The sequence below is a fragment of the Eptesicus fuscus genome, chromosome 1 (assembly GCF_027574615.1).
Source record: "Eptesicus fuscus isolate TK198812 chromosome 1, DD_ASM_mEF_20220401, whole genome shotgun sequence".
Lineage (NCBI taxonomy): Eukaryota > Metazoa > Chordata > Mammalia > Chiroptera > Vespertilionidae > Eptesicus > Eptesicus fuscus.
This window is the reverse complement of record NC_072473.1, coordinates 130,201,072-130,223,711: the sequence shown is the minus strand read 5'-3', so window position 1 is coordinate 130,223,711 and position 22,640 is coordinate 130,201,072. Positions and strand designations below refer to the sequence as shown.

Genomic DNA, 22,640 nt, shown 5'->3' with positions numbered 1-22,640 from the left:
ACACCTGTACTGAGCCTGAACTGCACCAACCAGTCATATGAACCTGTCATAATGCAGTCTAAGAAGCCCCATCCTGAATGTTTATGGGAACCCATAGTCTGGAGCTTTCTAAAAACATCCGTCTTGTCCTGTCTAGAAACCCCTGCTTGGTTCAGAAGAACATTACAGAAACTGTAGGAATCCCTAGCCTCACTCTGTACAGGAACATTTATTTATTTATTTTAAATATATTTTATTGATTTTTTTATAGAGAGGAAGGGAGAAGGAGAGAGAATTCGAAACATCGATGAGAGAGAAACATCAATCAGCCGCCTCTTGCACACCTCCTAATGGGGATGTGCCCGCAACCAAGGTACATGCCCTTGACCGGAATCGAACCTGGGACCCCTGAGTCCGCAGGCCGATGCTCTATCCACTGAGCCAAACCGGTTAGGGCTGTACAGGGACATTTACTTGACCCAGTAGGAAAACACCAGAAGTGATGGGACCCTGTCCATGAATCTGTCCTCACACCTCACACAAAAGGAACACCTCTGCTCAGGAAGCATGGAACTTCTGCCCTTAGTCCCTAGAAGGGAACCAAAGACCGACACTCGATTGCAGGGATCAGCAAACTAGAGCCTTCAGGCCCAAGCCAGACCACAGCCACTTTTTTGTCTTTTTAAAGGGAAAGAAAGAAGAAGGTACCAGAGGCTCTATGTGGCCTACGAAGCCTAAAATATTTACTATCTGGTCCTTCGTAGAAAAAGTTTGCCGACCTCTGCTCTCTTTTGACTATACAGAAAAATGGGCCTTGACCCTTACAAGACTCCCTACTCTATTACTTTGCAGGCATCACAACCTCAGAGGGTTCTTCGGGGTGTATTGTATCATTGTGTGTTCTTTGGTGTACGTGGGGGGGTTTAAAGGTCTTAAGGGCTGTGGCTCTCTTCCACTGGGACAAAAGACTTGTTCAGGCAGTAAGAGAGTGGAAGGGAAAAGGCGGCTGAAACTAGGGTTTTCAGGAGGGTTAGAGGGCCCGGCTAGTGGGTGGTGGGGCTGTCAATCTGTTTGTTAGTCAGCGAAGCTGAACCCCAGACCGCTTATCTTTCCGGCCCCAGCCTACAGCCCGGTAGGAAATGGTGAAGAATGAGAAAGGGAGATTAGGAGGACAAACCCGCCTCCTGCGGGGCTATTTAGACCCGGGGTGGGAGGGAATTGTCCCTCTCCCCCGCCCCCGCCCCCATCCCGCAAAGGGGCACCTAACTCCCCCTGCCCCTAGGCACACACTGGGAAGCAGAGGTTGCTGGGTGGAGGCTGACCAGGAGAGCTGCTGTTCAAGAACATTCTGGGCCTGGGCACTATTTTATCACCATTTTCCAGATGAGGAAACTGAAGCGCGGAGCTGTTCAGTAACTTGCCCAAGGTCACATGGCTAAGTCACGTAACCTCAGTTTCCTTATCTGCAGGGCGGCCTTCATAATGGGAACTACCTCCCAGAATCGCGGCTTACAACAATGCCTGACACATTAATACTTGCTATCATTACAGTTATTTGCCCTATTAAGACTCCTTCCGCGCCACCATTTCTGCAGCAGAATGTTAGTAACACGTGGTGAGCACCACCTCGTCTAGATGGAGAGCAGAACAGACTTTCTGGGCAATGTTTGACAGACCAATATGGAGTCTCTGTCAGCCATGACAGCTAGGTCAAGTGGCGATATGCCCAAGACTGAGGCAATGGGGTAACGGAATGCGCTTGGGATGGGACTCTGATAAGGACTCCATCTGGACACCGAGATGAGTGGGGCCGCCGCCCATTGCGGGCTATAAAAACTCAGAGCTTCGACCATTCCACGAGGCAGCTTGGCTGTACCTCGTGTCAGCTCGGAGCCCAACAGGACCTTGGTTCCCCCAGCCCCTGGAAGCCGCTGTAGACGCCTGGTTTGGGACCAGCGTGCGCCTCTCTAACCCTGGAGGCCACGGGTGACTGGGGCTTCGTGGGGCTTGCTCCGCTGCTCTATGGCTTAAGCTCTCCCTTCCTGCGTGTCACCTGCGTGTCCATCTATTGGCTTACTTATGGGGGCAGTCCCCCTTGATAAGCCCGGCATTGTGGAAAGACACAATCACGTGTGAGTGATTCCTTTCGGGGATGTTCCCTTGCTCACCACACACCCTGGTGAACATGGATTCAGAAGATCTTCACCACGTGCCCGACAGGTGTGGTTTCAGTGGCCGAGCATCCGTTTGATTCCCGGTCAGAGCACACCCCCAGTGTGGGGCGTGCAGGAGGCAGCTGATCCATGATTCCCTCTCATCATGGACGTTTCTGTCTCTCGCTCTCCCTTCCTCCCTGAAACCAATCAAAATATATATTTTAAAAAAGAAAAATCTTCACCACATTTAGCATCATCACCACTCCCACTGGACGGCCACCAGCCACCTTCCAGTTTCCACCAGGCCCCGGCCCGCCCGCGCCACGTCATCAGCGCGCGCAGCGCGGGAAAGCCGCTCGCGGCAGAGAAGCCGCCTTCGCCTAACTCCCTCGTTCGCTTGCCCGTTTGCTCTCTTGAGTCACCTCAAGGCACAGTTGTCGTGGGTCCGGAGGGCTCCTAAGGTGACTGGACGCGTGCGGAGGGACGGCGGCCAGGGCAGCGGGGACAAAGGCGGCGGCGGTTGGGGGCGGGGCGGACGGGAGCCTCGGCGTCGTGTGGAACCGCGGGCGCGCGCGCTCCGCGCATGCGCGGCACGGCCCGCGGCGCGCGATGATGACGTCCCCGCCGGCCGTTGGCGAGCTCGCGGGAGGCGGAGCTCTCAGGGAGCGCGGCCCTCAGGGTGTGGGCGGGAGCGGGGCGGTCAGTAGAGGGAACCGGCCCAATGGAGACGCGGGCCTCGGCCCCGGCAGCCTCTCACAGGTGGCGGGGAGTTGGGCGGCGCCAGTCCCGGGCGGGGTTTGAGGCCTGGGCCGCGCTGGGCCGTCTGTGCGGAGCCAAAGGGATTGGTTGGCGTCGACGGAGGGGGCGGGGGTTGGCGGGCGGTGGCTGGAATCTGGCCGAAGGGGTTTGGGAAAACGTCGGGGGGAGGGTTTGGGCGGGGGGTGGGGTTTGGTGGGGGAAAGGGGCCGTCCCCCTGAGGAGCGGTGCTGGTTGAAACGTTAGGGACGGAATCTGGCCTAGTGGAAGGTGCCCGGCGGCGGGGAAGGGGTGGGGTTAGGTGGATCGGTCGGGGTGGAGTGGGGCCGGGGCCGGCTGACTGAAAGGGTGGGTGATTTTCCCGGGGGATTGGGTGGAAAGGGCAAGTCTGCGAAGAGGTGGGGTCCGGGCGAGGCTGAGAGGAAGGAAAGAATCTGGGAATGGTTTGGTAGAGCGGAAGCGGCGTGATTTGTTGGAACGATCGGGCCCTCGAATAGACTGAATCTAGGGGGGGCAGGGTAATTGCTTTTTGAAAGGGCAAAACTTTGAAAGAAGAAAGAATAGTGTTAAAGGGGTGGAGTCTAGTGGAATGGGCGGGGCCAGGTGGAATGGACATCCCAGTGGAGGGAGAGAGCCTTGAGAGAGAGGGAGTTTTGGACGGCAGTGGGTGATAGGATAGCATAAGGGGCGGGGCCTGGGAAGAGGCTGGGGTGTAGGGTCCTCAGGATACCCGAGTCCCTTCAGTCACCTCCACCGCACCCCCTAGAACCGCGTCAGGGGTGAAGTCTCCCCGACCATGACCTCCACCGGCCAGGATTCCGCCACAACTAGGCAGCGAAGGAGCATACACAGCCCCCAGACGCCCCCCCAGGACGCCAGCATCATCTCGGTGAGGCCCCAGACCCGTCCTGATGAGGGGGAAGGGGAGCAGTGGGCCGTGCAGTGGATTCTGACCTTTCTCTCTGTTTGGCAGAAGCCAGGTGTTAAGAAGGGTACTGGACTCCGCCCCAGCCCCAGGCTAGCAGAGGTGAAGAAGAAAGGCAGAATGAAGAAGCTCAGCCAAGCAGCAGAGCAAGACCTAGTCGAGGGGATGCAAGGGCTGGTGAGAGAGGCCTGGCCATAATTTAGCCTTCTGTGACCGTCACAACCCTGAGGTCCTCCATCTTGGACATTACGGGATGTTACCTCGGCCTCAGACCCTAAATGGATCAGTGTCTCCCATTTTGTTCCCCTGCAGGATCTGACCCTTGAGGCCAAGACACTCTCCGGTACTGGCTTGGTGTTTGATGAGCAGCTAAATGACTTCCACTGCCTTTGGGATGACAGGTGAGACTTGACTCCCCCCGCTGTCCCCAAACCACACAAATATGCACACGCTGAGCCATTAGCAAGAACCGATCCTTTCTTGCGCTAGCCTAGAGACTGGCGGCAGATGACTTAGGGAGGTGGGGCTCAGGTTTGAAGGGGTTCTTTTCATTTAGCCAGCAAACATTTATTAAGTGCCTGCTGTGTGCCAGGAGTTGGTGATACAAATGTGTTGGACAAGACAGACAGAGTCCCTTCTCAAGGAGCTGATAGGTGAGTAGGAGAGCAGATCATTAAACAGCCAACAGCAGAATGAAGTGTTTAATACGGGAGGGAGGACTTAGGACCAGGGTCTTCAAAAGTGTTTAGTAAGGATTTTAGACTAGCGTCCAGGGTTCCCAGAAGGTATCCTTGAAAAGGAGACGTTTGTGCTGAAGCGGAAGAATTACACCTTCCATTTGCTCACACATGTGATCCATCAACACATTCTTTTGTCTCTGTGTGCACAATGTATCCCGTATCTGACTTCTCACTGCCACCACCGTCATCACTCACCTAAACTTGCAGAGGCCCCCCCCCCCTCACTTGTTTCCTGTTTCCACTCTCATCCATGCTGTCTGTTTTCCACACAGCAGCCTAAAAAAACATGTGCGAGATGATGTTCTCTTTCTTAAAATCTTTCAAGGACAGATCATTACCTTCAAGGTAAAGTTCAAACTCTTCATTTTGGCCTCTTAGGTTCCACGTGACCTGGCGCCACATCACCTTGGTGACTTCATCAGCCAGTCCCTCTTCCTCATTCGTTTCACTTCACTGCACTCACACTGGGCCCCTTGCTGCTCTTCCAACATGCCAGGCATTCCCTCAATTCCAGGTCTTCGCCTTGGCCAATCCCTTTTCCAGAGATCCGTTTCTGCCTTCTCTTCTTCCAGTTAACATTCCCATCTCAAGGAGACTCTCAGAGAGGACTGTGCCTGGCTACTCCCCCCCCCGCCCCCCGGCTCTTACACTTAATCTTTGAGATCTTCCTAGCTCATGTCATTGTTTGCTCATTATATGTACTATGTTTTACCAGTTCAAGTATCTATCTCCCCTATCCCAATGGAAGACTCAGAGTGGCAAAGGACTTCAGGGACATGGCAGTAGACAAAACAAAGAAACCCTAGTGTTTGTGGAGATTACAGTTTTGAGGGAGAACACAGATAGTAAAACAAAGTAAATGATACAGTGGGTTAGAAACAAAAGTTCTGTGATGCGCAGGAACACTGAAGCAGGAGGGAGAGTAGCAGAAAGAACAATGGAGGGAACTCTTCAGTTTGGAAAAGGATGGCCAAGGAGTGCCTCACTGATATCGGAAGGAGGTGAGGGAGTGAGCCATGAAGATAATGTGGAAACAGTGTCTAGGCAGGAGGGGAAGCTAGCAGGAAAGTATGTGGCGTGATGAGATGGGAACCATGAGAAAGTTTTGAGAATAAATATTTATCTTTGGTATTGCTAAAAAAAAAACAAAAAAAGTTTTGAGTTTAGGTGGGACATGATCTGATTTGGATTTTAACCAGTGTCTGGCTACTGTGGGGAGAAAGGACTGTTGGGGGAGTGAGGGCAGAAGTAGGAAGGACAATGAGGAGCTGACTGTAGGAGCCCAGGTGGGAGATTATGGTAGCAGCAGTGGGGGTGATGAGGAGAGGGACAGGCTCTGGATATGTTGTGAGAACGGAGCCAACAGGTATCAGGGGTAACTTCGAAGTTTCTGGTGTGCACTGTTGGATGGAGAAGAATGCAGGACCAGCTGTGTTGCTCACCAGTGTCCCTGTGTATGTCTGTGTGTTCATGTGACTTATCTCTGTCAACCCAGCTTCCCTGAATGCCCTGAGCGGCTCCATGCCATCAAGGAGCAGCTGATCCAGGAGGGCCTCCTGGACCGCTGCGTGTCCTTTCAGGTGAGTTCCCTGGCCAGCACCTTGGGTGGAGGGCAGGAGCTGGCAGGAGCTGGTTTTGGCCCGCACCTTAGCCCTTTGTTCCTTGTGTCTCCTCAGGCCCGGTTTGCTGAAAAGGAAGAGCTGATGTTGGTTCACAGGTGAATTCTTGGTAACCTTGTAGGGACAGGGAGGAGGCTACCCTGGGCCCACCAGGGCAGACTGGATGCTTTGGGAAGGAAGCTCATGGGCTCTGTGGCTTTGGGCAAGTTGCTGAACTTCTCTGAATCTCATTGTCATTGCCAATAACTGGGGGACTAGTAAATACAAGTTCCTCGGGAGGGTTTGATATATGTTGGGTGCTTAGAATGGTGCCTGACATACCATCAGCCTGATGAGCTATTGTTCTTATTACCATCTGGTATGTAAACAACTTGTTATTGAGGAAGTCTGGCTTGTCCAGGGGTCTGGTGCATAAAGGGCTTAGCTGGGGAGGAAACAGGGCCCCGGCTCAGGGCCAAGGAGGGAGGCAGGCCCTTGAATCTCATCTTCCCTGTCTGTATCCCCAGCCTAGAATATATAGATCTGATGGAGACAACCCAATACATGAATGAGGGAGAACTCCGAGGCCTAGCAGACACCTATGACTCAGTTTATCTGCATCCGGTAGGGATGAGAACTGTGAGGGCAGAGGGTGGTAGCAATCCTGGGGATGCCCATCCCCACACCTCCCCCACCCTAGGGGAAGCAGCTGAGTGGACAGGGCTGATCTCTCCCTCACTCCCTCTCTGGCTCCCCACTGTCTCTCCAGAACTCATACACCTGTGCCTGCCTGGCCTCAGGCTCTGTCCTCAGGCTGGTGGATGCGGTCCTGGGGGCTGAAATCAGGAATGGCATGGCTATTGTCAGGTAGGACCTGCCAGCATTTGGGTTTCTACGCTTTCTTCCGTCAAGTGTAAAATGTATTGATAATGGGTAGTATATTTGTAATGGGTAGGGTATTTATGTGCTTAAAATGCAAATGGGCGTACAAGAAAAAGTCTCCCTCCCACTCCGTCCCCCAGACACATGCTTCCTCTCCTGGAGGTAGTCACTGTAACCAGTAACTCATGTGTGCCCCAGAAATAGTCTGCGTTTTCATGGAGTAAATACCATATTTCGTTGATTCTAAGATGCATATTTTTCATATTGGTAACATCTTGAAATTCAGATGCATCTTGTAAACAGTGACATCTTAGAATTCAGTTGGCAGCATTTTCTGCTTTGTTGTTGGCATGTAAAAATCACAGTACATCTTATCATTGTTGGCACCCCAAGAACTGATGAAAGGCAGAAGATGGAGCCTTTCTCCTTCCTCCCCTATTTTAGGGGAGGGCTCCAGCATTCAAGATGCTCCCTTCCATACCATGCATTTTCCACTTAGACATTTCAAAAAGCTATTCTCTAACTGTACAGCTTAGACCCACGTAGAACGCCACTGTGCAACAGTAAGTTAACCGGCTCCCTACTGTTGGGCATTTTGGTTCTCCCCAATCATTTACTGTTTCCAAAAAATGCTGCACAAATATTGTTGTCCATTTATAAACAGGTGATTTTACCCTTTTTGCTATATAGGCTGTGGGCTAAGTCCCCAGGAGCAAAATGACTGGGTGTGAGGGTGTATACACTGATCATTTCAAGGAACATTATCAAGTTTCCTTCAAAGAGAGAGCAGTAAACTGGGGGTGAGAGTCTAAGGGCTCCAGTTACTCAGTTCCTGGCAGATTGGCAGGCATCAGCACTGGGGGAGTTGGTGGTCTAACAGGATTAGAGAGCAGGGGAGATTCTGTTCCTCCTCTGCAGAGGAGGAGCCCCCAATCTGTGGCTTTCCCTGTCCTGCCTAGGCCTCCTGGACACCACGCCCAGCACAGTCTTATGGATGGATATTGCATGTTCAACCATGTGGCCGTGGCTGCTCGCTATGCTCAACAGAAGCATGGCATTCAGAGGTCAGCAGCAAATAGCAGGGCAACGGTGATGGGGGGTGGCACAGGTGGGGTAGCCTGGTGTGGGCATTTCCCCCAGGTGCACCTGGATTACCTTATACAGCGCCCCCCTCTCTTCCGCTCACAGGGTCCTTATCGTGGATTGGGATGTGCACCATGGTCAAGGAACACAGTTTACCTTTGACCAGGACCCCAGGTATGCCCCCACATGCCACCTCAGATGCTAGATTCCCAGCCACCCCCCACCCTTAGAGGCCCAACCAGAAGGGGCCAGGAGGGAAGGGAAGGCATTCACATTACATTGGGCCTGCCCTGGGACCAGGTTCTGTGCTGCTCTCTGCGTGTCTGAGCTCTTAATTTCACTGAGGCAGGGACTGTTGAGTTCCCCATTTTACAGATGGGTGAACTGAGGCTTACAGGTTCACACAGAGAAGAATGGGAAGAGATGAAATTTGCTTCCACAAACATTTAGAGATCTTGCTTACCAATTTACCCTGGAGCTGGAGTGAACCTCAAATTACTACATCATTTTTTTGTAATTATGATTACTACAAATTATTTATTTAAAAAATTAAATAAGCCCAGCTGGTGTGACTGAGTGGTTTAGCATTGACCCATGAACCAAGAGGTCACTAGTTTGATCCCCAGTCAGGGCACATGCCTGGGTTGCAGGAGGCAGCTGATCGATGTTTCAGTCTCTATCTCTCTCCCTTCCTCTCTCTCTAAAACCAATAAAATACAATTTTAAAAAAATTAAAGAGGCCCTGGCTGGTGTGGCTCGGTTGGAGCATCGTTCCATGCACCAAAGGGGCGTGGGTTTGATTCCTGGTCAGGCCACATACCCCTGGTCAGGGTGCATGCGGGAGGCAGCCAATTGATATTTCTCACATTGGTATTTCTCTATCTCTTCCTTTCTCTCTCTAAAATCAATTTGAAAATTTTATAAAAAATAATACAGAACTGTCTATAGCAGTGACTCTCCTATAATCCCTATCACTTCAAAAATAATTGTTGATAGTTTATGTTATATCCTTACGGAATTTTTCATATAGATGTATAAATATTCATTATCATTATTAATACACTGCCTAATGGGGTAATCCTCTACATCAAGCGTGTCAGATTCAAAGGCTAACACAGGCCAAATAAACAAGGTTTAGGTTTACAAAACAAAAGCTTCAATTTTCATAGAAATGTAGGTTTATTTCTATAGAGACATGCTGAATACAAAGGGCTGAAATAAATGAGTCATCATTAACATAAAATAATAGAACATTTTAATAAAAATTAATATTTTTTCTTGAACATTAACTTACCTGACACTGAATAACTGCACAAATTAATAAGCGTAACGCAAATAAAACTATTTTTCTTGTTCTCCGAAAGCGAAATATTTCCTGTTGTGCACACCACACAAGTCAGTACAAGACTAATGATGTGGCAACCGGCTGCTAAAATATTCGCTTGTTAGTATTAGTGGAGAGAAATGGTGCGCCTGCACATAAGGGAAAAGAATGCAATACGATTATAGTAACCAGTCATTAGCGAACATTGTAGTTCATTATTAATAACTATGTATAACAGGATATTGTTAATAAGCTACGAAATTTTTATTAAAACGTTTCTTACATACTGTTATATTGGCTGTGCCGCAAAAATATTCATGGTGGGCTGCATGCAGCCTGTGGGCTGCGAGTTTGACATGCCTGCTCTACATGATCTGTGGCAATTTGCTTTTTGCATTTAACAGCATGTGGTAGACACTGCTCCATGTTAATACTTCTAAAAAGTACCTCCTTTGTAAGGGCTGTACAGTGTTCCATTGTATGGCTATACCTCTGGTCATTTAACTCCAGGACATTTACGATGCTTCCCAGGTTTTGCTATTACAACTCTACAGTGAATAGTACGGTAAATATTTAATTTCACACTTCTCTGAGTATATCTATAGGATGAATTTCCAGTCATGGATTACTGGGTCAGAGGGTTGGCATGCTTTAAAGTCTGGGATCTGCTGCCGGATTTCCTCCAGAAAGAGCAGCAGCTTACCCTTTCAGCAGAAAGTGATTGAACTAGTCCTCAGTAGGAGACGCTACTGAGTAATTTTTGTTTATCCAGTCTTCTGTCGGACAGACTGTGTAGAATCCGCTTCTTCCCATAGATCCCGAGCTCCCATAGCCCATTATCTAATCTAGATGGGCTGTTCCGTAGACATTGCTTTATTATTTTCTAGCATTCGATGTTGCTGACAGATGTCTGATGTCAGTGTGATTTTCATTCCTTTCTGAGTAATCTGGTTTGTATAAATGAACAAGAATTTATCCATGCCCTTCAATCTCCCTTCTCCCCATCTCTCTGTCTCTTAACTCCAACAGCAGGGTTTTGGGGTGGAGACAAGCTGGACGGTCCTTAAAAGACTATTATGAAGACAAGGAAAATTAAAGCAAAGTAGTTAAAAGAAAGAAGTAAACTTAGTGAATGGGCCATTGGGTGAGCTGGTTATTCAGGACTGATTTTGTGTGCAGTGACCTGGAACTGTGCTTGATTTCTCCAGAAGGGAAACCCCAGGTCATCCCTTGGGCCCCCGGAGCCTCAAAGTACTTTCCAGGGATTTGTTGAAGTCTCTTATTGTCTGAAGCCTTTCTCCCATTCTGTCTTTCTGGGTGGATACTTGTTTAACATTCCTTTAATGTCTTTTGCCTGGGATCGTAGCAGAGTGGGGAGGTAAACCTGTGCTATCAGTTCATCATTCCTTCACTGGAAGTGAGACTTATTTTCTTTCTTTATTTTAATTTTTTTTTTTTTTCTTTTTTAAACATATATTTTTAATTTATTTGGAGGAGATAAAGTTAGACATTCTTCTGGCAGTAATCTAGAGTTATGCCAAATCAATTACCCACCCCAACCCCATGTCTCTAGAAGCACTCTTTGTCACCTGGTGGCTCTAATTAACAAAAACAAATGTTTTCGGTGTTGTATTGTATATCTTTCCACTCTGAATTACAAAATAGCTTTCTTGATGTTCTTTTAGTTGTTTTACAAAGAATTGGCATTAAACCCATAGATAGATTTAATTTTGTAATAATGACCTAACTACCTATTTCGCAATTGTTTTACTTTCCTTTGGATTTACATCTTTTGCATATCTAAGTATGAGGACATATAATATAACTAATAAAATGGTGATTTATTCAAAAATTAGTCCAAAATTAATTTTATTAAGGCCTTGTTGACTCAATGGCAAACAAGATAATGTTGTTCTTTTTAATTTAGTGTGTTAATTTCTGCAAAACAAGCCCGTTCCCTGATGGAGGGGCAGAGATATGTTGAAGTTGTAGTGATGACATCAATATTTTAATTTTTATTTATTTATTTGAAGAGAGAGAGGAGTGGGTAGGGAAAGAGAGACATTGATTTGTTGTTCCACTTATTTATGCATTCATTGCTTGATTCTTTTTTATTTATTGACTTTTAGAGAGAGAGGAAGGAGGGGAGAGAAAGAAATATTGATCTGTTATTCCACTTACATATGCATTCATTAGTTGATTCTTGTATGTGCACTAACTGGGGATTGAACCCGCAACCTTGGCATATCCGGATGATGCTCTAAACAACCGAGCTACCCGGCCAGCGCCAGTCAAACTTATTTTAAAACTTCCTTCTGTTTGCTTCATAAGCTTCGTTTACTGAGTGTTAGTTCTCTTAATTCTGGTGGCTCTCTTGTGGGGTTGCCTTTCTTCACATCTTTTCTTTCGTTAGTTTCTCCCCCTGATAATAATCTTCATGTTCTATGGGCTATTCCTCTCCCTTTAATGGCTAACTTAGTAAAAAAAAGTTTAGAACTGGTGTTTACCTATCAGAGTAAAAATAAAATAAAACCCAATCATTTCCCCACCTACTCAATACCAGAGCTTTCACATAAATTTCCCTAATCCCAATACATTTTTCTGGATTTCATAAATCTTTTTTTGTCAATTTTATTAAATTGTACAACTACATTGTTAACATTCATTAAAATGGGACTGTCATGCATTTCCCTAAAAAGGGAAGAAAGCTGCCTTAAATCCTTCCTGGAACAAGGCAGGGAGCGATGAACCGATGGATGGATGGATAAGAGATTATTCATTTGGATTGCCTCAGTCAGGATTAAGCCCTCCCACGGCCCGCTGGAGGGACCATTGTGTCTTTTCAATATCTGTTCTGTGTGTCAATCCCCCTCACTGCTCTGAGTGCTCTGTTTCTCACCTACATAATAAAAGAAGTACTAGAGGTGGTCGAAAGGTATTGTGAGGAAGGAATTGTCCCCTCACTGGCCTCATGGAGCCCTAGCCAGCACCCCCACTCCAGTTCCACACACAGAACCAGCTCCTAACTCCAACTTCCCAGTCTCTCACTTTATTTAGGAGAAACACCAAGCTCCCCAGCCTGGCCTGATGCTCTGGGCAGCCTTAGCTGGCTCCCACCAATGGAAAGCCCCATGTGGGCCTCCCAAACTCACTGGGTTTGTCCTACTGTTACCACCTTGGACACAGGGACAGGTGGGTGGGTGGGCATGATCTAGTGTCCCCATGGGGTAAGGAGCTCTCAGGGGCTGAGATAGATCCACTCACTCTCAGGATCTCTGAGCAAGACCTGGGTGGGCATTGAGGGGGCAGCAGTGTTTGCCGAGGGAGGAGTTCCAGGAAGAGATGAAATGAATGAGTGAGTGATGTAATAGGTAAACATGAAAAAAATGAATGACTGTTTGAATTAAAGATTTAATAGGGAAAATAATGAGAAAATGAATGAGTGGTTGAACCAACTGTGGTAGCTGTATTTTGGGAGTGTCTGGTGCATTGACTCCTCAATCCCCCAATCTCTTTTTTCTCTCTGCCCGCAGTGTGCTCTATTTTTCCATCCACCGCTATGAGCAGGGTCGGTTCTGGCCCCACCTGAAGGCCTCTAACTGGTCCACCACCGGTTTTGGCCAAGGCCAGGGATATACCATCAATGTGCCTTGGAACCAGGTCAGTGTCTGTCCACCTGTTGCCCCCAGAGTGAAGCTCACCCCTGCCCTTCAGTGGTTCAAGGCAGAGGGCAGAGCGTCCCATCTCACCATCGTGTGCCTCTGTCTGCAGATTGGGATGCGAGATGCCGACTACATTGCTGCTTTCCTGCAAATCCTGCTGCCGGTCGCCCTTGAGGTCCGGGGGTCTGGGATGATTTGGTGCAGGGTGACAGTGAGGGGTGGGCCATGAGGACAGGTGGCCTCATGTAGTCCTTTCCCCCCTCAGTTCCAGCCCCAGCTGGTCCTGGTGGCCGCTGGATTTGATGCCCTCCAAGGGGACCCCAAGGTAAGGCGGGCTCTCTGGAATGGCAGGTAGGCAGAGGGAGGCTACTTGGAGCCAGACTGACCCTCCGTGTCTCCCCAGGGTGAAATGGCCGCCACTCCAGCAGGGTTTGCCCAGCTCACCCATCTGCTCATGGGTCTGGCAGGAGGCAGGCTGATCCTGTCTCTGGAGGTGAGTGACTCACTTCATCTCTGAGCCCGTAAATCCTAGAGGACATAATAACAAAGCTTGCAAGTCCAGCATGAGTTCCTGTCCCAGCATTTCCGCTTCCTAACTGGACGGCCTCGCCTAAGTCACTGGACTTGTGTGATACTAGTAGTAGTCATGTCATAGCACTGTTCATTGAGTGAAAGGAAGTCACCTTCTAAATTCTTTGTTGCTCAACATGTAGTCAGCACCCTAGTGCTCATGTTACTACTACTCTTCCCTGGTAACATCTGGTTCTTCCCTAACCCCCTCACCCTATTCTCCCAGGGTGGCTACAATCTTCGCTCCCTGGCTGAGGGAGTCAGCGCCTCACTCCACACCCTTCTGGGTGACCCCTGCCCCATGCTGGAGTCCCCCGGGGCCCCCTGCCGGAGGTAAGCTCGGGTGGTAGAGGGAGAAAGTGGGACCCTCACTGCCCACCTTGGGGCCGTTTGGTCACTCTTTCCCTTCCCCTGCCCTCCAGTGCCCAGTCATCCCTGTCCTGCACTCTGGAAGCTCTGGCGCCCTTCTGGGAGATCCTTGTGAGATCAGGTAGGAGGCAGGGAGCAGGTTTAATGGGGGGCGGGGGTTCAGGGATGGAATGAGCCGTGAGGCAAGACTGTCTTCTAGAACCTACTCTGACTTTCCTGGGCTGCCTTGGTGGGAGAGGGTCAGTCCCCCTCTCTCACTGGGCCCTGGTTTCAGGCCTCCCACCCCTTGTTACATTTGAGTAAACTGAGTTACTGAGTATTACATGACCCAGGCTCGGGGAGTAGGATGAGTGTGGTCTCCCCTTGCAGGTGACTCCCTGGACGAGGACGAGGATGGAGACAATGAGGAGGAGGAAGAGGAGGGATCGTGGCCACCCCCTGCGCTCCCAATACCAATGTGGCCAATATTTCAGACTCGCACAGGGCTGGTCTATGACCAACGGATGATGGATCACTACAACATGTGGGACAAGTATGCGACGGGAGCACTCGGCTAAGTGTAAGTGGGCAGGGGTTTTTCCCCTCCTCAAGCATTAAGCCCTGCCTCTGTGTCCCCACTTCCCAGCCAACACCCCGAGGTGCCCCAGCGTGTCTCACGGATCATGAGCCGTCTGGAGGAGCTGGGCCTTGCGGGGCGCTGTCTCACGCTGCCCGCACGTCCTGCCACAGACGCTGAGCTGCTCACCTGCCATAGGTCAGACTCTCGTGCCTGGGGGTGGGATGGGGCTTCGGTGCACACATGCCACCTGGGAGCTGGAGCCTGGGTATGAGTTGCTGCTGGGGGTCGCAAGAGGGGCCTTGGAGGGGACAGAACCACGTGTCTATTCCTGATGCCCGCTCTGTGCCTCCAGTGCTGAGTACGTGGCTCGTCTACGGGCCACAGAGAAAATGAGAACCCGGGAGCTGTACCGTGAGAGTGCCAGCTTTGACTCCATCTACATCTGCCCCAGCACCTTTGCCAGTGCCCAGTTGGCCACTGGTGCCACATGCTGCCTTGTGGAGGCTGTGCTGGCAGGAGAGGTATGGCTGCTTTGGGGTGGGGCTCTGGCTGGGAGAGGCGGTCCTGGGGGAGAGAGAGAGGCTACTCTGAGAAAGTTGGGCAGGGCCTGAGAAAGGGGGGGTGAGGAGGAGAGCCCTGCTCACCCGAGGCCTTGCTCACCGGGAAGTGCAGCCATGGGGATGTGGCTGCAGGACCGGGCCCCCCTGGCAGCTGGTAGTGGGAGGGAGGGGCGAGAACAAGCAAGGGGACAAGGAGCAGGAAAGCAGTGAGGGCGGTGGTTTGATCTTGGCTCCCTGCTCCTCCCTCCAGGTTTTGAATGGTGTTGCCCTGGTGCGTCCTCCAGGACACCACGCAGAGCAGGATGCTGCTTGCGGTTTCTGCTTTTTCAACTCTGTGGCTGTGGCTGCTCGCCATGCCCAGGCCATCAGTGGGCATCCACTGCGGTGAGGGCTCCCTGACCCCCCCGCCCCAGCTCAGTGCTTACTCAGCAGGCCCCCTAGTACAGCCCCCAGGACTTACCCAGAAATATCCAAGGGTCTAGCCTCTCAGTGCTTACTTGGAGAAGACTCCAACATTGTGATATCCAGGTGATATGAAACAGGATCCAGGGTCCCTTCCCAGCATTTCTGGCCCCTGACGACTATCCCAACAGAACCCAGGGTCCAAGCCCCCAGTGCTGACCTACATAGGGCCTGGCTCTGGCCCTGAGTACTTGTTCGGGACCCAGCCTCGGCTGTCATCCTTACTTCGATAGGAACCACGAACTTGCCACCCAACACTTTCCCTGGGGACGCAGTCTGGCCACCCACAATATATGCCCCTGCAGACAGGTCCCAGGGGTCTGGCCTCTGCCTTCTCCCAGGGGGCCGGTGTCCTGGGTAACTGACAAGCTCTCGGTCCTCAGGATCCTGATTGTAGACTGGGATGTCCATCATGGCAATGGAACTCAGCACATATTTGAGGAGGACCCCAGGTGAGGGGCGCGGCCAGGGAGTAGGTGCGGCCAGGGAGGTGGGTGCGCCATGCTTCAGGGGTGCCAGGCTGCTAACCAGGCATGGACCCCTCCCCATCCTGTCTCTGGCAGTGTGCTCTACATTTCCCTGCACCGCTATGATTATGGCACCTTCTTTCCCATGGGGGATGAGGGCGCCCCCAACCAGGTGGGCCGGGCCGCAGGCACAGGCTTCACCGTCAACGTGGCCTGGAATGGGCCTCGCATGGGGGACTCTGAGTACCTGGCTGCCTGGCATCGTCTGGTGCTGCCCATTGCCTATGAGGTACGCTTCAGGATGGATGTGACACAGCTGTGTGGGCAGCAGTGCGTGCACATGTGTCTGACTTCTGGGTGACTGATCCTGTGGGACAAACAGCAAAGGGGAGGGGGAGTGGCTGTGATGGCCTTTGCCTATGCGACTGCCTTCTCTGTGTGCAACTGTGAGGGACTTCCTGGTGTGCGGGGGTGGTCTTCGTGTTCCCAGCTGTGTGTCCTGTGTGTACACCATCACCAGTGGCTCTCTGTATGTGACGGTGGCCCCAGGTGACTGCTGTCTCTGTGGGGCTGCATGTGCAAACTGGGGAGGGGTTTGAGTGTATGTGAGCTACTGCACAAGCGGCTGTTTCTACCATTTCTGTGGCATGGGTGCTCTTTCTGTGACAGCCGGTTTGTGACTTTCTGCACGTGGAAGGCTGTGTGTGACAGTCAGCTTTCTGGCTGTTTGTGTGTGTCTGTCTCTGACTGGGGGTGGCCTGTATATATTTGCCTGGTTCTGCATGAGTGGCTGTAGGTAACCACCTTCTCCATGTGTAAACTGTATGTGTCTGTCTGTGGCAGATTGTATGTGTGTGGCTAACTCAGAAGGCTGATACATGCGTCATCTCTGACCTCTGTGCAGATGCACATGTTCAGATGTGTGCATGTGTCTGATGCACAGTGGCTGTGACTACCTTCTGTGTGTGTAACTGAAATCGTGTGTGACTATGTGTGTAAGTGACCAACTGTGTGTGTGCGCGTGCGTGTGTGTGTGTGTGTGTGTGTGTGTGTGTGTGTGACTGTTGTTACCATGTAGTGATGGCACATGTACAATTGTGTCTGTGCAGGGGTGACTGGATTACTGTCCCCTCTATGAGAAACTGTGTGTGCATGACTAGTAGGACGTGCAGTCCCATCCAAAGGTGACCATCTTCTGTGTGTGGCATTTGATTGTCATTTTCTGTGATGGAAGTATGTGTGCACTTCTCTTTGGCACCATATATATAAAACCTTGTAACTTCTGCACATGTCTCACATGTTTGACCCAGGGAGAGGAGCATGTATCTCTTTCTCTCACCCTTGGGCATGTGTGTGAGGACATATCTCTGTCTCTCTGTGTTTCATGTCATCATTTCTTGATGGCTGAATCTTCACGTCTCAGGACTCTGCCTCTAGGCCCCATCTGCCCATTTCTAGTGTTTCATGTCTCTAAATCTGTGTCTGATGTGTCCTTAACTGTCCATCTTCTCCATGACTCTCTGTCTTGTGTCTCTACGTCTTCCCTTCCTGGTTTCAGGGCTCTGATCTCTTGTTTCCCAGCCTCCAACTCTCATGTCTCAGTGTCTCTGGATCTACCTCACCTACTATATACCCAAGCCCGCCTCCTCTCACGTCCATGCATTTCTTCTCTCCCTACCCCAGTTTAATCCAGAACTGGTGCTGGTCTCAGCTGGCTTTGATGCGGCATGGGGAGACCCGCTGGGGGGCTGCCATCTGTCACCTGAGGGCTATGCCCACCTCACTCACCTGCTGATGGGCCTTGCCAGTGGCCGAATTATCCTAATCCTAGAGGTAACTCCTTTGGTCCCTCTTTCCACTGCGGGGGGGTGGTTGGGAAGACTTGGAATCCTGCCCTTTCTGCCAGCTGGCTGCAGCACTGGGGGCGATTTCCTAAAATCTTCTTTGAGTGTCCCCACCTGGGATTGTTGGCACACACTGGGCATTAATAATAACACCAGCATTGACCACTTCCATTGAGCGCTCATTATGTGCAGACACTCTTCTGACACTTGACAGGCATTATAAATTCATTGACAAAGCAGCCTTCTGAGGTGAGGTCCACTGACCTCATCATTTTCCTCTCTCAAGAGCAGGGGAACTGAGGCACAGAGAGAGATAGTGACTAGCCAGAAGCCACACATTTAATAGTGGCAGCCTGACCCCAGAGCCTATCCTTTTCACCACTACTTAAACTATCTCTATCAAGTTCCTGAGATAAAATAAATTCACTGACTTTTTGTAAATTATTCCGTGTTCCCACGCCCTGGGCCTCAGTCTCCTCATCTGTAAGATGGGGCTGGCTAATCGTGGACGAGTGCCTGGCATACGGTAAGCACTGTAGAAGTGCTAAAGCTTCTGATTATTATGCACTGTTAATACACTAGCAATCTTATGTGCTTGTTTTCACTACTTCACAGATGAAGACAGTAAGTCCCAGAGAGATTGATCGGCTAGTAAAAAGTCTCACAGTGTGCCCAGACTGCTTGTGGCACTGCAGAGTGAGGGTTAAGAACATGGACTCTTTCATCAGACAGCATAGGCTCTGAGCCCAGCGCTGCCTTTTCTCAGCTGTTAGGACCTCAGACAAGTCATGTAACCACTCTGAGCCTCCATTTCTTTATCTGTAATAACAGCAGAGACTGGGTTTCCTATAGAGTGTGAGAAAAGGGGGTCCCATACCAGGTCAGGACAGGGGTTCATGTGGGGAGAAAGACCAGTTGTTCCTGTGCTAGGTTTGAGGCAGGGGCATCTGTGGGTTCCTGTACTGTGAAGACACATTCCTACACAGATTGAGCATGTGTGGTTTGAGGACTGAGTTAATAGCATAAGATCCTTAGAATAGGGCCTAGCATACAGCAAGTACTTAATGAACAGCAGCTATTACTGATGTTACTCAGCATTATTGTTATAGTGGTTGTTATTATCTTGCACTTCACATCACAGTTTATCCCCCTCAACAACTGCCTCACACAAGGGGTACTGCCATCTGACAAATGTGGGTTCTATTCACTTGTCCCCAGTTGCCACCTTCTAGGCTTGCAGGGCCCTGAGGCAGGATTGGGAAGCAGGACATCTTGCCTCCCAAATTCCCTGAGGACACTCCATCATACCTTTCACTCTCTTTCTCCTTAAAAAGGGTGGCTATAACCTGGCATCCATCTCCGAGTCCATGGCTTCCTGTACCCGCACCCTCCTTGGGGACCCGCCACCCCTGCTGACCCTGTCTCGGCCCCCACTGTTAGGGGCCCTGGAATCAATCACTGATACCATCCAAGTCCATCGCAGATACTGGCGCAGCTTGCGGACCACGAGTGAGTGGGCATGGGGAATTGGGGACAATGGGGGGCTCGGGAGGGCAGGGATTAGAGGCAGGAGAGGGGATAGCACCCATACTCAAGGATCTCCCCCCCCCATGGTTTCAGAGATCGAAGACAAGGAAGAACCCTTCAGTTCTAAGCCGATCACCAAGGAGACACCCCAACCAGCCAATCCTGGGTCAGCTAAGAAGCTGACCGCGCTAGAAGAGAATATTCTGGATGAAAGCCTGGGGAAGGCCACATCAGCATCATCTGTGCAAGAGTCCACTCCAGCTGTTGTGGAGCTCACTCAGGACCAGCCCTCAGAGGCAGCCACGGGGGAAGCTATGCTGGACCATACCACCTCGGAGGCAGCCACACTGAACCAGACTACCTCAGAGGCAGCCGCGGGGGGAGCCACGCTGGACCAGACCACCACAGAGGAGGCTGTGGGAGGAGCCAAGCTGATCCAAACCCCTCAAGCCTCAAGCACTGACAACCAGACTCCTCCTACCTCACCTGTGCAAGGAGCCACATCCCAGATATCCCTCAGTACACTGATTGGGAATCTCAGGACCTTGGAACTAGACAACGAGGCTCAGGTAAGGCCCACCAGCACACCCAGGTAGGGGAGAAGAAGGGGGCAAGAATCAGGACTCTCAGATACATCTCTTGCCTCTGTGTATCCAGGAGGCCCCAGAGTCTGAGATCCCAGAAGAGGAGGGGCTACCAGAGGCAGCTGGGGGTCAAGACATAGATGATTCGATGCCAATGCAGGCCTTTGGGGACATTGACCAGGTGAGCTCAGGGAGTGGATGGAACTGTGGCTTCCTTCTTTTACCCATTTGTGCCTCCAGGTAGGAGCATATGATGCAGGGACATATAATGGGGAGATAAGTCCCTAGCTTACTCCGTTTTACCCACCTGGGCTATGTTCCCTCCCCCCCCCCAGGCCACGTTTTATGCTGTGACACCACTCCTCTGGTGTCCCCATCTGGAGGCAGTACGCCCCATTCCTGAAGCAGGCTTGGATGTGAGCCAACCTTGTCAGGACTGTGGAGCACTTCAGGAGAATTGGGTGTGTCTGTCTTGCTATGAGGTATGCAACAGAGAATGGGGATGGGGCTGAGGTTGGCCCAGGAACCAACCACAGGTGGGTGCTGATCCTGATCCCTGCCCAACATTCACTCCCTAACCTCAGGTCTACTGCAGCCGTTACATCAATGCCCATATGGTCCGGCACCATGAAAGCTCGGGACACCCACTGGTCCTCAGCTACACTGACCTGTCTACCTGGTGTTACCCATGTCAGGCCTATGTTCACCACCAGGTGAGCCCTAGGCAGGAGCCTCTAATGTATACACACTCACTCCCGCCACACCCCCCCCCCTTCTCTGATCAGATAAGGGGGAAATGGAGGCCCTTCTGCATGTGGGCTAGTCCAGGAGATAGGGCGGTTGAGGGCTGGAGTGGGGGCAGCCTCCTGGCTGAGGTAGAGGGGGTCCTCACTCTCTCTTCCCAACCCTCTCTTGCCTCCTCCTCAGACTCTCCTAGATGTGAAGAACGTCGCCCACCAGAACAAGTTTGGGCAAGACATGCCCCACTCACACTAACTCCCAGGATGTGCTCCTCTGCTCCACCTTCTGAGGCCCAAGATAGACCAGCATTAGTTCATTCCAACCTGTACCTTGGACGAGGGGCAGCTTCATCCATCCTTCCTGAAAACCCTTTGCAACCCCCCAAGGGTGCTGATTTAAGTTTAAATACATGTAAGAGGACTATGATGATTAATTGTAGCTCTCCCCCTGCCCACTGACTGCCCTAGGGACTCCCATCTGTTCTGCCCCAGAAAGAATGGGATAGCTTAGTTGCCTCAAGAGGGGGCTGATATCAAGAAGATGATACTTTGGAGGGAGTGGGGAGCAACTGGCAGGTATAGTGGGGTTGCATATGTAATAAAGTACAAGCTGTTACAAAACCTGGAGGAAGCCTTTTTTATTAAGTATTCTTATTGATTTTTAGAGAACAAGGAAGGGGGAGAGAGAAACATCGATCGGATGCCTCCTGCATGCCCCCTGTGGGGTATCAAGCACACAACCCAGTCATATGCCCCGACCAGGAATTGAACCCGCAACCTTTCAGTACACAGGACGATGCTCAACCAACTGAGCCACACCGACCAGGGCTGGAGAAAGCCTTTTAATCATGAGTGAGAGGAGAACCCACACTCCTGGCCAACGGGGCTGATGAGTATAGAGGAAATGAAGGCATGGGTGTTTGTCAGGTCAACCCCCTGCCCAGCCAGCACCCAAAAAGCTAACTGGAAATAGAGCAGTTTGACTGGCTCCACTATAGATTAAATGGTAGAATCCGTGAGGAAACAAGTGCCTTAGAAATAGGAGCCTCACAGCCAGTCCCAGCTACACCCTGGGCTGAGAAGGCAAGAAAACTATCAGGAAGTGTCCTCAGCAGGCCTCAGTCTCCCCACCTGTCTTTTTGTCCTGATTTGGATGAGGGGTGTGTCCAGGTTTAACATACTTGAATTTTGTAATCATGGGTAGTAGCTTCTTGGGGGAAGGAATACCTACTATGAACCAAGGGCTGGGAATTGGAGGATAATTTGGAGGTTTTATTTCTCCCACATGAGAATTTGGCAAAAGTCCAAGGCTGAGGTTTTCTGGACTTTTCTTCAGGGCCACATTATGGCCCCAAAATGATCACCAGAGCCCCACCCAGTCAAGAAGAATGGGGAAGGGGAAGGGAGCTGTGGCTAGCTCAGTCCTTCCTTTAAGGAACATTTTGGATGCCCCCTCCAGTAACCCCTGCTTATATCTCATTGGTCAGAACTGACTATGATAGCTGCAAGGGAGTCTGGGGAATGTTTTAGCCTTGGCACATGTCCACCTCATACCAGGTTCTTTATGCCCTGACAGAATAACCACTCCTCTGCCACTCTTTCCCTCCAGGAACGGACATGACGCTCTGTGGCACCTCTTTCCCTCCAGGAACAGACAACCCTCTCCCAAGCTACCAAAAAAGCCTGCTTGTGACAGAGCAGGCTCCATGGCCTCAAAGAGGCCCTCCCCAAACATTTCCCAAAGTCTAGCCACTCAAGTCAAAAACCCGACATCCCAAATACACTAAAAACCCAAAACCGCAGCCCTAATCGGGGCAAGGTAAGGGCGAGGCGCAGCCCCACGCAGAGGGTAC

General features: G+C 50.8%; 1 protein-coding gene across 2 annotated transcripts; it reads left to right on the top strand.

Annotated features, from left to right (window-relative positions):
- The first annotated feature begins 3,106 nt into the window (after positions 1 to 3,106).
- HDAC6 (histone deacetylase 6) lies at positions 3,107 to 21,403 on the top strand. Of its 2 annotated transcripts, none has more exons than XM_008158212.3 (29): positions 3,107 to 3,161; positions 3,658 to 3,780; positions 3,865 to 3,993; positions 4,129 to 4,217; positions 6,052 to 6,136; positions 6,233 to 6,273; positions 6,682 to 6,778; positions 6,924 to 7,021; positions 7,996 to 8,100; positions 8,225 to 8,293; positions 12,977 to 13,103; positions 13,215 to 13,280; positions 13,371 to 13,430; positions 13,509 to 13,598; positions 13,902 to 14,008; positions 14,098 to 14,165; positions 14,414 to 14,576; positions 14,670 to 14,798; positions 14,956 to 15,124; positions 15,414 to 15,547; positions 16,009 to 16,077; positions 16,189 to 16,381; positions 17,776 to 17,925; positions 19,271 to 19,445; positions 19,557 to 20,032; positions 20,121 to 20,228; positions 20,383 to 20,529; positions 20,632 to 20,760; positions 20,975 to 21,403. In XM_008158212.3, the coding sequence occupies exons 2-29, from the start codon at positions 3,688 to 3,690 to the stop codon at positions 21,041 to 21,043; spliced, it is 3,435 nt and encodes a 1,144-aa protein (XP_008156434.2). In that variant the 5' UTR covers positions 3,107 to 3,161; positions 3,658 to 3,687; the 3' UTR covers positions 21,044 to 21,403. The 2 variants fall into 2 exon arrangements, with proteins under 2 accessions (XP_008156434.2, XP_027990781.2); XM_028134980.2 differs by lacking the exon at positions 3,107 to 3,161 and adding an exon at positions 3,232 to 3,239.
- The last annotated feature ends 1,237 nt before the right edge of the window (positions 21,404 to 22,640 follow it).

What these genes read in the sequence shown, in the direction of transcription:
- HDAC6 (XM_008158212.3), top strand. Translation starts at nt 3,688, where the DNA reads ATGACCTCCACCGGCCAGGATTCCGCCACAACTAGGCAGCGAAGGAGC. An exon ending in TGCTGCCGGTCGCCCTTGAG is followed by an intron (nt 13,281 to 13,370) that starts GTCCGGGGGTCT and finishes TTCCCCCCTCAG; the next exon opens with TTCCAGCCCCAGCTGGTCCT. An exon ending in CCCTCCAAGGGGACCCCAAG is followed by an intron (nt 13,431 to 13,508) that starts GTAAGGCGGGCT and finishes GTGTCTCCCCAG; the next exon opens with GGTGAAATGGCCGCCACTCC.